General features: G+C 39.9%; 1 protein-coding gene across 1 annotated transcript; it reads left to right on the plus strand.

Annotated features, from left to right (window-relative positions):
* The first annotated feature begins 250 nt into the window (after positions 1-250).
* On the plus strand, positions 251-9,624 carry LOC133459440 (dolichyl-phosphate beta-glucosyltransferase-like). The gene is made up of 10 exons (XM_061739362.1): positions 251-481; positions 2,923-3,091; positions 3,307-3,353; positions 4,251-4,319; positions 4,432-4,524; positions 6,727-6,840; positions 6,948-7,007; positions 7,098-7,249; positions 8,724-8,809; positions 9,043-9,624. Exons 1-10 carry the CDS (start codon positions 419-421, stop codon positions 9,156-9,158), a joined length of 969 nt encoding a protein of 322 aa, XP_061595346.1. The 5' UTR covers positions 251-418; the 3' UTR covers positions 9,159-9,624.
* Positions 9,625-12,837: the final 3,213 nt, after the last annotated feature.

A 12,837-nucleotide genomic window follows, 5' to 3' on the forward strand; every position in this document is an offset into this window, starting at 1 on the left:
AGCTGTAAGCCATGATCAGCAATATTAAAATAATACATGGCTTGCAATATTTCAGTTGATTTGTAATGAATCCAGAATGTATGACATTTTTGTTTTTGTAATTGCATTACAGAAAATCACAATATTCTAATTTTCTGAGACAGTCCTGTATATAAATATATATTTGCGCTTCCCCCCCTGGCCGCCAGGGGGCGGTGTGGCGGAGCCGGCTCGCCGTAAAGGTGACGTGTCGACAACAGCGCAGTCACTTCCGCGTTGGAACAAACTCTGCTGGAGCCTGACAGAGATGCGGTAGCAGCTCGTTTTCTAGAGATTCCTCCCTCCATCCTCTCTCGTCAGCGTGGATGTGGCCGAGCTGCAAGGCGGCTAAGAAGCTCGGACAGGCACAAGTCTGTCTCCTCGGGAACTTTGATGGGAAATGGATTTCCTGTGTGAAATAGTGGAGGTTCTGGCTGCGCTGGCAGCTCTGGCTCTGGTTGTGGTGAGTAATAAAACACTTGTTTTAGTTCCCACGTAGTTGTTGTATGCTGTGAAGCAAATGTTCAACTCTGACAATGAGCCTTTCTTTAACCATTCTAAGCTTAAGGTTTTATCACGACTATACAGAGGTGTCAAAAGTATTCACATTCATTACTCAGGTAGAAGTATAGATACTAGAGTTTAAAAATACTCCTGTAGAAAGTTTTTTACTCAAGAAAGTATAAAAGTACTGGTTTCAAAACTACTTAAAGTATAAAAGTAATGTAAGGGGGGAAAAAAGCCATTAAGGACAAAAGCCATTGAAAATGAATGCATCTTAGTATAATGCAAATATATTAAAGAAGCATATATGTGTACTATTGAGCATTAACATGTGTTTCAGAGAGCAGAACATATTATGACTAGTTGCCTATAAGTATTGTAATGGTGCAAAAAGTCAAACTTCAGAGGCATGTTATCATTTATCCTAACCTTTATTGGAATGTACATCCAAGTTTAGTTGCAGGAATCTGAGGGAACGGATGTAAGAACAAAACTGGACAAGAACATCTGAAACAACCACAACCAAATTCACTCTATCTGGATGGAGCAATTTAACTGGATAGTTTTTTTTAAAGGCCGAAATGAAATAGAGTAACGAGGCTGTTTTTAAAATGTAAGGAGTAAAAAGTACAGATAATTGCGTGAAAATGTAAGGAGTAAAAGTAAAAAGTCGTCTGAAAAATAATTACTTCAGTGAAGTATAGATAACCAAAATTTCTACTTAAGTAAGTTAACGAAGTATTTGTACTTCGTTACTTGAGACCTCTGCGACTATACTACTTGATATTTGCACTTGAGGAAGAAAATAATGCACAGTTTTCAAGTAGACCCGGATCAATCACGGGTAAAAGTTTCAAAAATAAAGGAAGGAACACTCCAATGACACACTATTGCAGATTATCTTCAGCCTGCCAGCTACAGCTGCTGCAGCAGCCAATGAAAAGTGGGGGACGGGTTCAATACCTGCTCATTTACATGGAAGGACCAAGACATGGGATTGGTTGTTTATGTGAGGAAAGCATGTAAACACAACGCTACTGTATGAGTTTAAGGTAAGCCCTGTGTGACCCAACTTCATTGAAAAGGTGGACTCCCCGTGGAAAAGGGGCTGGCATGAAGTGGAGTGCTGCTGCTTACACGGCTGCTGTGAAGTCAGGTTGGAAAGGGAGCTTTTGTACGACATCTCTGTGGTGGCATGTCAGACCTTTCATTGATGGCTCAGGAAATTGTGTCAATTTCTCATAAAAGGTCCTTAAATATCTCCTTTTAAAGTGGAGTCATTGTGGGGCTGACTCAAGTCATGCACACAATGGAAAATTCAAATTGTATTTTTTTCTGGGGGTTACCACCAGTTTGCAATAAAAGTGATCCCAGGGCACTTTGAAGAGAGAGGAAACAAGTTGATTTATGTTTCAGATGAATAATACTTATCATAATCTGTGTATAATCCAGTCAGTTACAGGGCAATCCAGTTTATTATACAGGACTGTCTCAGAAAATTAGAATATTGTGATAAAGTTCTTTAAATTTTCTGTAATGCAATTTAAAAAAACAAAAATGTCATACATTCTGGATTCATTACAAATCAACTGAAATATTACAAGCCTTTTATTATTTTAATATTGCTGATTACGGTTTATAGTTTAAGATTAAGTTTCCCAGAATATTCAAATTTTTTGAGATAGGATATTTGAGTTTTCTTAAGCTGTAAGCCATGATCAGCAATATTAAAATAATAAAAGGCTTGCAATATTTCAGTTGATTTGTAATGAATCCAGAATGTATGACATTTTTGCATGACAGAAAATAAAGGACTTTATCACAATATTCAAATTTTCTGAGACAGTCCTGTAATTATATTCTCATAATGGCGATTCGTATAAAGCAGCCTAGCAAAAGGGAAGAAACAAACGTTGAATCTTCCTTCCTGATTGAATTCCCTCCCCGTCCTGAGCATGCATAGAGCAGCCGCTGATGGTGTGGACAAAAAAGCACAACAGGAAGATGTCTGACTGCAGTCATGCAAGATCAAACATGAAGCTCCAGCAGGAGTAAGAGTGGTGTGAAGTTCATCATATGCACCGGTCTGGAGGGATTGATTGGTTGTATCTGTGGCTGATCACAAGCAGGCGAGAAAACGTAGGTGTGACTTGTAACATTTTGCAAGATTAATACAAAACACACCAGACAAAGAAGACTGGAGCAGTAGAACAACATGGGCACTTGTTTTTAGGAGAGATTTTGCTGAATATCCACACTTGTATGAGACACTGTACATTCCCATGCGCTTGAAGATTCAACTTACACCAATTAGAATCAGTTTGTACTCTGCAGAAACACACAGATATTTTGTAGGAAATCTAAGTAGAACTCTGTTCTCGTTTGTCTTCCTTTTTACAGGTGTTCTTAATAGCACATTTAACTGGTGGGATGGTGAACCTGGTACGCCACGAGAAGGAGAAATATTTCCTCACTGCCACAGGGGAGGAGCGGCCCTTCCCCAGCCTACATGATCCCCAGTCCAGGGAGCTCTCGGTGGTGATCCCGGCCTACAACGAAGAACTCCGGAGTGAGTGTTGCCGGCTGTTGTCTCTGGAGCTTCTGCACACTCAGTTCACTATGAACGTTAAAATCCAGGCACAGCAGACTGTGAGGAATCATCTTAATATGATTTCCAGTTGTACGAGAGGAAGAGAGAGTGCAGGTTGAATGACTGTACCATCTGTTGGCTGGCAATGATGAAAGCTGGTACAGGTTTAATCTCATAACTCTGTTTCACCTTAGTGCCTGTGATGCTGGATGAAGCTATGGAGTATCTAGAAAAGAGACAGGTAATTATCAAGCCCACCGCCGTCATTTGTGAGTACTAATCTAACAAAGCAGTTAACACAAGTGAAACAAGTGATCTACAAAAAGCAGCTGTTGAAGTGCATTTAAACCAGGGTTGGGGATCGATTCAAATGTCAAGAATCGATTCCGATTCTTAAGATTCAGAATCGATTATCAAGATTTGGTTCAATTCGATTCCGATATTGATTTGGGTTAGTGTTATTAAAACTGTTTTTTGAGCTGTTGCATGAATTATATGACTGTGTAGTTCTGCAACATATGAATACTGGTATTATATTGAGATTCAACAGCAAGTATTGTCAGCTAATGATGCTGTAAAGACCAATCAGCTCCCAGAATGCTGATAGAACTGCTTTCAGAAACATCGTGTGGGTCAGAATTACCAAACAGATCCAGGGAGGAAACAGAGATATATGAAATCGGTTTTATTCTTTCCCAGATTCCGTTTAAATTTTTTCCATTTTCAGTCTTTTTCGGGTTTTTAATTTTTGAGAATTTGGTTTATAGCGTTTTATGCAAATGAAATTAAATATAGACAATTTATGCAATTATAAGTGAAAACTTTAATGTTTTCATACCTTTAAACATATTTAAAGGCAAAAAAATCATGCCCAACAGAACATCCTTTTTTGGGCATGAACACAAAAATACCAAAAGTTGTAATGTAGTACATGTAATGTTGTAATGGGAATTAATATGAGAATCGATTCAGAATTGGAAAAATCCATTTTTATAACACAGGCCTAATTTAAACGTCTTCTCAGAGGTGAAGTAGATGTTCTTACGTCCAAAGATGTTTTTCCCCACTAGGTGGCAGCATTGACGTGTATAAAGTGCCTGTAATGTTACAAATCCCTCTCATTATTGCCTCACCGCAGAAACAAAACCCCTCTTTCACCTATGAGGTCATCGTGGTTGATGATGGCAGTAAGGACAAAACCACAGAGGTAATCATTTTTAACTTTTTGGGGATTTTCCCCCTCATTAGATTTAGCTGAGCTAAGAATATAACAGTAAATATTAGTCATGTCATGGATTGTTGTTGTGATGTGTTGGCAGGTTGCTCTGCGGTACACCAGGAAGTACAGTGCAGATAAAATCCGGGTGCTGACGCTGGTGCAGAACAGGGGGAAAGGGGGAGCGGTGCGCATGGTGAGACCAGAGATCAATTCAATTTTATTTTATTTATATAGCGTCTATTACAACAGAAGTTGTCTCTAAGATCTTTCCAGAGACCAGGGGCCTCATTTAAAATGGACTGCGTAGGATTCATACTAAAAGTGCACGTACGCTCAAAAGCCGAAAATGCCGTGCGCAAAAAAAAATCCGGATCAATAAAACCATGTGCACGCAGACTTCCACGCAGTCCAGCTGGAAGGTTGCGTAGCTGAATCCGCCTCCTATCACGCCCAGAAATGCATATGGATGAGCCTGCTGAGCATGCGCAGTGGCTCCCTGCAGCCTGTTTGGCGCAGATCCATGGTTTGTCAGAATGAATTAGAAGTAGCAGCCACCGTGACACTGACTTTCACGGAGACCTAGATGTTGTAGAGATGATGTGGAGGACAGGAACACCACATTATTTGGTGGTCACAGTAAAAGTTAGAATAAGTATATAAATAGTATACAATAAAATAAAGCGAGTGAGTGGCAGCACGTCGTTGCTGCGCTAAACGCCGTGAGTTCCCCGGCGCAACAGTGGGGACACACGTCCCCCCGTCTTTTCAAAATCATGTTTTTTTTCCCCTTACTTTTTAAAGTTTAAAAACTAACGGTAGGCTCAGCCTTAAATTGCAAATTATCAAGACACTGTATGAAAGTGATACGAAAACGGCCCCGCAGGCAGCCCCGCTTCACCCCCCGCTCCCCCTCCTCCTCCTCTCCCGTCTCTCCTCAGAGCTGCTCAGGGCGGGTTTATGGTTCTGCGTCACCAACGCAGAGCCTACGGCGTAGGTGCGCGTCGCCGCGTACCCTACTCCGTAGGCTCTGCGTCGTTTTAACGCGGGACCCTAATTTAGGCACCATATACAAGCAGCACGTAAAGGTTTCACGTGCGCGTAAAACTCATATATATGAAAAAAAATCTGAGTCCCTTTAGGGAAGAAATGAGGGGCTCCGTGGGGCTCCCTAAACGCAGCCCCTCATTTGTTCTGTCCTAAAGCGGGTGAAGAAGAGGCTGCAGCTCCAGCAGCACCAGAGTCCTGACTGACTGAGCTTCACACAGAGGAACACGATCAGCGCTATTTTATTTTATTTTATTTTATTATTTTATTATTTTAAGCCTGACATATGTTGTGATATGTGATGACATTATTAAGAGTATGACATGAATCTGGCTTCATTTCACCACCTCAATCCCTGCGTCGCCAGTTCCCCGTGTCTTAAGTAAATTCTTACGGGAGGGTCCGAGTTGCCGTAAAGATACGCAGATTTTTCGGTTAGTTTTTTCTTTTTAGATCCGAGGATTTGCGTAGAAGGTGGCTTCCGCAACTTTCAGGCGCTTTTTCTGCGCAAGCAAGCTTTATAGATGAGGCCCCAGAACATTATTACATAAACAATGGCAGGTAAAAACTCCCCTAGTGGGAGAAAAACCTTAAGCCAAACAGTGGCAAGAAAAACTCCTCTTTAGGAGGAAGAAACCTGGAGAGGAGAGGAAGGATGATGTTCACCGCCCAGTGGATCATGTCGGTGCCCTCCTGCAGCATTTATTAAACACTAACTAGAGGTTTACTAACACTGACTAGAGGTTTACTAACACTAACTAGAGGTTTACTATCACTAACTAGAGGTTTACTAACACTAACTAGAGGTTTACTAACACCAACTAGAGGTTTACTAACACTAACTAGAGGTTTACTAACACTAACTAGAGGTTTACTAACACTGACTAGAGGTTTACTAACACTGACTAGAGGTTTACTAACACTAACTACAAGTTTACTATCACTAACTAGAGGTTTACTAACACTGACTAGAGGTTTACTAACACTGACTAGAGGTTTACTAACACTAACTACAAGTTTACTATCACTAACTAGAGGTTTACTATCACTAACTACAAGTTTACTAACACTAACTACAAGTTTACTATCACTAACTAGAGGTTTACTATCACTAACTAGAGGTTTACTATCACTAACTAGAGGTTTACTAACACTAACTAGAGGTTTACTAACACTAACTAGAGGTTTACTAACACTGACTAGAGGTTTACTAAATAGAAAGGTTTTCAGTTTGGTTTTAAAGGTGGTGTCAGCCTCCTGAACCCAGGTTGGGAGTTGATCCGTGTCTGAATGCGGTGCAGCGCAGCGGCACCGGGCCGGACTGACGTTGTCTCCTGGTCTGCTCTCACAGGGAACGCTGAGCTCCAGGGGGAAGTTCATCCTGATGGCAGACGCTGATGGAGCCACAAGGTTTTGTGACGTTGAGAAAGTGGAGGCTGGACTTAAAGACCTCAATCCTGGACCGGTAGGGTTTTGTTCTGCTTTTCTTTCTTTTGTTTGTCATGCATGTATTTTGAGGTATGTTATTAATATTATTAGTTAATATGGAAACAATGCCTCTCTTACACACAGGAGAACTTGGCCATTTCATGCGGCTCCAGAGCTCACCTAGAAAAAGATTCTGTCGCTCAGGTAATATATTTTTTCTCGTCTCCATGAAGATATAAGTACTTAAGGAAGTGCTATAACCTTACAATAAATAAGTAAATGTTTTTTCCTTAGCGGTCAATGTTTCGTACATTTCTTATGTACGGCTTCCACTTCCTGGTGTGGTTTTTCTGCGTGAGGGGGATCCAGGACACTCAGTGTGGTTTCAAGCTCTTCACACGGGAAGCTGCTCTCAAGACGTTCTCCTCCCTTCACGTGGAGCGATGGTAAGGACCTGCAAACCGCCGGGTAATACCGTAGCTGTTGCAGTGACGTGCATTTGAATATGATATTGAAACTAATAAGATGGTCATCAGGAATGATGAATTTCAGTTTATCGCACCAAAAATGACTAGTGTAACTGGTGAGGTTTCTTCACCTATATTTAGTCTCAATCCTCCAAAAGACTGTTACACTTTTAACTTTTTCTTTTGATCTTGGTCTAATAAAACATTAGAAATTGTCTTAAGGTACTTGTCTGTTAACAATAATAAATACGGTAGTAATAATACATTTTATTTATAACGCACTTTATATTTGAAACAAATCTCAAAGTGCTACAATAAAAACAAGTTAAAAAAAAGCAGCAAAAATAAGATGGATTAAAATTGCAAGAAAAAAGACAGTCAGAACATGGTCACCTATGCACAGCAAAGAGATTAAACATACATTATAAATATTAAAGAATATATATATATATATATATATATATATATATATACCGTATATATATATATGGGTCAATGACGTGACGCCTATATTTTCTGAAAAACAGATTTTTCTTTCAATTCAAAAAAGGTTTAAATGGAATCAAAGTACCATATATTTGAACTACCTGTCCCACATATGGACTCACTTGAATTTTACAAAAAATACTGGTTATTTGGGATTTTGTTGTTGTTTTAAGCGTCAAAATGTCATGTGGTGCGACCGTCCGACCATGACTCTTGTTTTGAAAACTTATTTGAAATTACTCTAAATGTATTTAAATCAATCTTCTGCCCTATCTGCATGATTTCCCAAATGTCTTGTAGTGTGTAAGATTACAACACATTTGTATGTATATTTCCATCATAATATACAAACAAAGTTTGACTGATGATAACGTCCATTTTATGAAATATCATGTGGCGCAACCATTAAAAAAACAACCATTTTTGTATAATACTGAAAACTTGTAAAAAAAAAAAAAAAGATGTCAAGATGTTAAGGAAATTAATGTATTTTAATATGAATCATGGTTGCACCACATGACCTTTTTTAAGGCTAGTGCCAATTCATCTTGACAAAAAACTCTGAAATCACTTAATTTAAAATGTTTATATGAATTTATGTGTACACAACATTCTTAATGTTTGAACTATTGCAATAGATATTCTTTTTTTTATTATTTTAAAATTGACCTGTTGAAAATCCTTATTCGTCATTGACCCGTATATATAACTAACAAGCATTTAGCAGTTGTAGCAAAGCAGTGTGTCGTGCCCCCCCCACCCCGCTTTGTACATTAAACACATGGAGGAGAAAAATAATCTACTTTTGAGTGCCAACCCTTCCTCTCTGAGATTTGATAAAAAGCAGCATTGGTACCAGACATATTGAGGTTCTGCAGCCCGTAAAATAACCTCCATCACTTTAAGCTTCAGTCAAACCTCCATTTGAATTCATCTCGTGAATATGTGAACTTCTTCCCTCTGTCAGGGCGTTTGACGTGGAGCTTCTGTATATTGCCCAGTGTTATAAAATCCCCATAGCAGAGGTGGCTGTCAACTGGACTGAAATAGAAGGTGAGTTTTTCACTGGTTAAGGTGACACGTCCTGTCACTGTTGCACCTTTTTATTGTTTTATTGTTATTGTTTTATTGTAAAATACATCTCTTTATGTCTGCTTCTTAAAAATATTTTTAATTTATTGTGTGGCCCATCTGATGTAAATGTCCCCAAATCTGCATATTTCTTCTTTTTTTGTTCTTCTGAAATGACATTTGTAAATGAAATGCGTGTGTTTGGTCTCTGCCAGGGTCCAAGCTGGTCCCGTTCTGGAGCTGGCTGCAGATGGGCCGAGACCTGGTTTTCATCCGCCTGCGCTACATCACCGGAGCCTGGAAACTGCAGTCACCTGATAAGACTGATTAGCCAATCAGAGAAGCCCGTGGCTCACAGGACGTCCTATCACAGGCCACCGAGCCTCTCAGTGAGCTGGGATTACAACTGTGTCCGGCGGTGACTGTAATCACCCGCGACGTATCAATCTGTGTCTCTTCCAGACACACAGTTGTGGGTTTCCTTATGCGTCTGCCTTTTTATGTGGATATTGGCTCGTTATGGCCGCTGTTACACATACATTTCCATTGCCACGTCTTACAGAATGTCTGTATGATTGAACCATGTACTGAGTTACTTAAAGTTTAATGTTGTAAATGAGTATACTGTAAAAAATGTGCATATTTTGCTGGCTTGGCATGATTCTCACAGGGAGAATGATTATGATGGGAGTTTTTTCACAATGACAGGGTTTTATTTTGGAGGAATCATGACTGTGGTTTAAGCTGGCTGACTTGTAACTAAATGGGGAAAAAAAGTAAATTACATATGATTTGATCATGAGTTTTATCCTACTAGCAGGTGCACAAAGCTGTGCACCAATTTATTTGGAAACTCTTCAGTTGTGTTTTTTTTAATCATTTAATTTTCCAGAAGAAATAATGAAACATTCGATTTCAAATGCTTTTTCAGAAGTACCTGCTCCTGCAATAAGTGCACACACCAAACCATATAAATGTAAAATCAATGCATAGAAAACAAAACTCCAGTTTAACAACAATACAGAGTAGGAGGCTTGGTCTTGTACACTGCTGGGTCTGAAATCTTTGATGACACAGCATTATTACATCCATTTAACCCAATTAATTCAGTTACTTAAGGTCTTTGTTGTGCAAAGGCAAAGCCAACAATATCCAATGGACCTCAAATGTAAGATGCATTTAAATCTTCATAATTTTAATGTTTAATGTTAAAGTTTTTACTTTTTATCAGTTTGCTTCTTTGGACAAACCACACAAAGTGTCACTTCCAGGAGAGTTTCATATCTTGTGACAATATTTACCTTGGATGTAATCTCGACAGTGATGATGACTGACATTACATCAAGTCTGCAGGATCTAGCCTCTTTACTACTAAAATGAACGACTTTATCATCCAACAAAGTTTATGTCACGGGGCAAACGAGGCAGGGTTTGTGCTGCTTTGATATGAAGGGACACTGGAAACCATTGATTACGTTATTTATCACTATATTCACTCCAGTTGTCTCCTAATCCTCACAAAGACTTCTTGGATGGAAACCAGTAAGCGTTTTTGTGGTCAGAGTAAATGAACTTTAATAGCGTTGTTTTTTCTTGTGCAAGTCTGAGGTCTGAGAGTCGCACAGATGCCTGGCAGAGCCCCGGGGAGAGCATCCTGTTTGTGTCCCGGCTGCCTGTCTGTCCTCTGGAACCAGACAGGACACACGCTTCATCGTGATCTGCACATTTCCACCCTCCTGCCTGCACAATCTGCTCTGGTGTCCAAACAGAACCTTACATTTGCCTCTAGTCAGTTATGGCTCCAGATTACTGATCAATCTAAATGACTCTTCTTGACTAGTTTCTGTTTAAGTGGATACCCTTTTTCTTTTAAGACAGATATGCCTTCATGTATAAGATGAAGGGACAGGTAGTTATTAAAGTGCCCATCATTGATTTATTCATGAGAAATCTTTCCTTGACCCTGGGGATCCCTGTACATGACTTTGTAGACCCCCGGCTCTAACCAACCACCTTATTTGTGGCACTCCGCCAGCAGAACTACTTTGTTCATTCACCTGGTGGGTGGAGGGGGAATGAGTCCGGGTTTTTTTTTTCTATGGACAGACTCGCCACAGAGGTTTCACTTCGTGTTTGGAGTGTCGTTACATCCCGCAGCAGTTGTTGTAAACTGTGAAAATGTCAAACTTGTAGACTCGCTGTCGCCAGCCGGGCTTGCGTCATTAACTGGACCCGTCACAGCACTCCCAATAAAGGCTCGTATCCATCCGCAATTACGAGACTGCGTGCTTAGACAATACTTACTTAATACATTACTCTGCTTCCGGAGAAATAAATATCTTACGGAAGATGTCCAACCATGCGTGTATGGAAACTGAAAAGTAAATCAGTCAGAATAACGTTCACCTTTGCTTTGCCATACAGGTGCAGGGTGTGTTTGTGTGAGAGGGGAGGGGAGTGTGCAGGCGTTACCACAGGAACATTGTTTAATATGTGTGTTATTATATAAAAACGATATTGCAATTATTATTTTTGTAATAAAAGCTCAGGTGTTTGCACCTCTGAAAAGTAGCACACATTGCCCGGAAAGTTTCTCAAATAGACAGAGAAAGGAGAACAGGTGGGATTGTTTGGTTCCAGGCTCCCCGTGTGATGAACGGCTCAAGGCTGATTTTTGGTACCGCGTTACACCGACGCAGAGCCTACAGCGTAAGGTCTGCGTCAATTGAACGCAGAACCATAAATCAGGCTTCAGGTGGCCGTCGCGAGCGTGAGCGCCGCGTCGGAGATCCTGGGAAAGTTCCAGCAGGAGGAAGGCGGAGGGATCTGGCACCGAGGCGCTGAGGTTCCAGCCAGGCTGACGCCGGCGGCTGCGCGGAGCGCGGCTGTGTGGCGCTGTGCTGCGGCTGCAGGAGCCGAGACAAGAGACAAACCCGCGGCAGCCCGGCACCGGAACCCGCGCTGGCCGGACCTCCACAATAAAAGCGGAAGAGCTTCTTTAAAAAAAATGTATATATTATTATTATTTTGTGCATCAACAGCACAAATTTTAAATATTACCAGACAGACGATGCGTGACAACTACGGAAGAGTATTAGGGCCAGGCAGGAGAAAAATAAAAATCATATTTTTAGAGGAGGAAGATTTTTGTTTTTCATTATGCACTTTGAGAAAAAAGTTGAAATGTCAAGATTAATGTTGAAATACAATTTCGAGAAAAAAGTCGAAATGTTGAGAAAAAATTCGAAATTTTGTGAATAAAGTTGAAATGTTGAGAAAAAAGGCGAAATTTCGACTTTATTCACATTCTTGAAATTGTATTTCAACATTATTCTCGACATTTCGACTTTTTTTCTCAACATTTCGACTTTTTTCTCGAAATTGTATTTCAACATTAATCTTGACATTTCAACTTTTTTCTCGAAGTGCACAATAAAAACAAATCTTCCCCTCAAATATTTTTTCTCCTCTACGAAATGTCGAGATTAATGTTGAAATACAATTTCGTGAATAAAGTAGAAATTTTGAGAATAAAGTTGACATACAATTTCTTGAATAAAGTCGAAATGTCACCTTGAAATTGTCGAAAAAGTCGAAATTGTACTTCAACATTATTTTTGACATTTCAACTTTTTTCTCGACATTTCAACTTTTTTCTCGAAGTGCATAATGAAAAAAAAATCTTCCTCCTCTAAAATGTTATTTTTATTTTTCTCCTGCCCGGCCCTAATACTCTTCCGTAGTCCCAGGGCCAGATAAGTAGGAAGGATTCTAAATATAGTCTATGGATGAATTATGTTACGAGATAAAAACTATGCCAAATCAATAGGCAGAAGATGATCCTATACACTGTCAACCATTGCAGAGCAAAAATAGCACGAAAAAAAGCCACAATGGACTGGAAAAAATTTGTTAAGTGTTGAAATTATTTATGAATCGATGCAATATAGGGTATGCATTGACGTCACTTCCCCACTGGACCAGCCCCCTTACTCACACTGAGTGGCAAA

This window comes from Cololabis saira, chromosome 14 (assembly GCF_033807715.1).
Source record: "Cololabis saira isolate AMF1-May2022 chromosome 14, fColSai1.1, whole genome shotgun sequence".
Lineage (NCBI taxonomy): Eukaryota > Metazoa > Chordata > Actinopteri > Beloniformes > Belonidae > Cololabis > Cololabis saira.

Excerpts from the sequence above, each read along its gene's own strand:
- LOC133459440 (XM_061739362.1), top strand. The coding sequence starts at position 419 with ATGGATTTCCTGTGTGAAATAGTGGAGGTTCTGGCTGCGCTGGCAGCT. Across the intron at positions 3,354-4,250 it reads AGTATCTAGAAAAGAGACAG|AAACAAAACCCCTCTTTCAC; the intron begins GTAATTATCAAG and ends GCCTCACCGCAG. Across the intron at positions 4,525-6,726 it reads AAGGGGGAGCGGTGCGCATG|GGAACGCTGAGCTCCAGGGG; the intron begins GTGAGACCAGAG and ends CTGCTCTCACAG.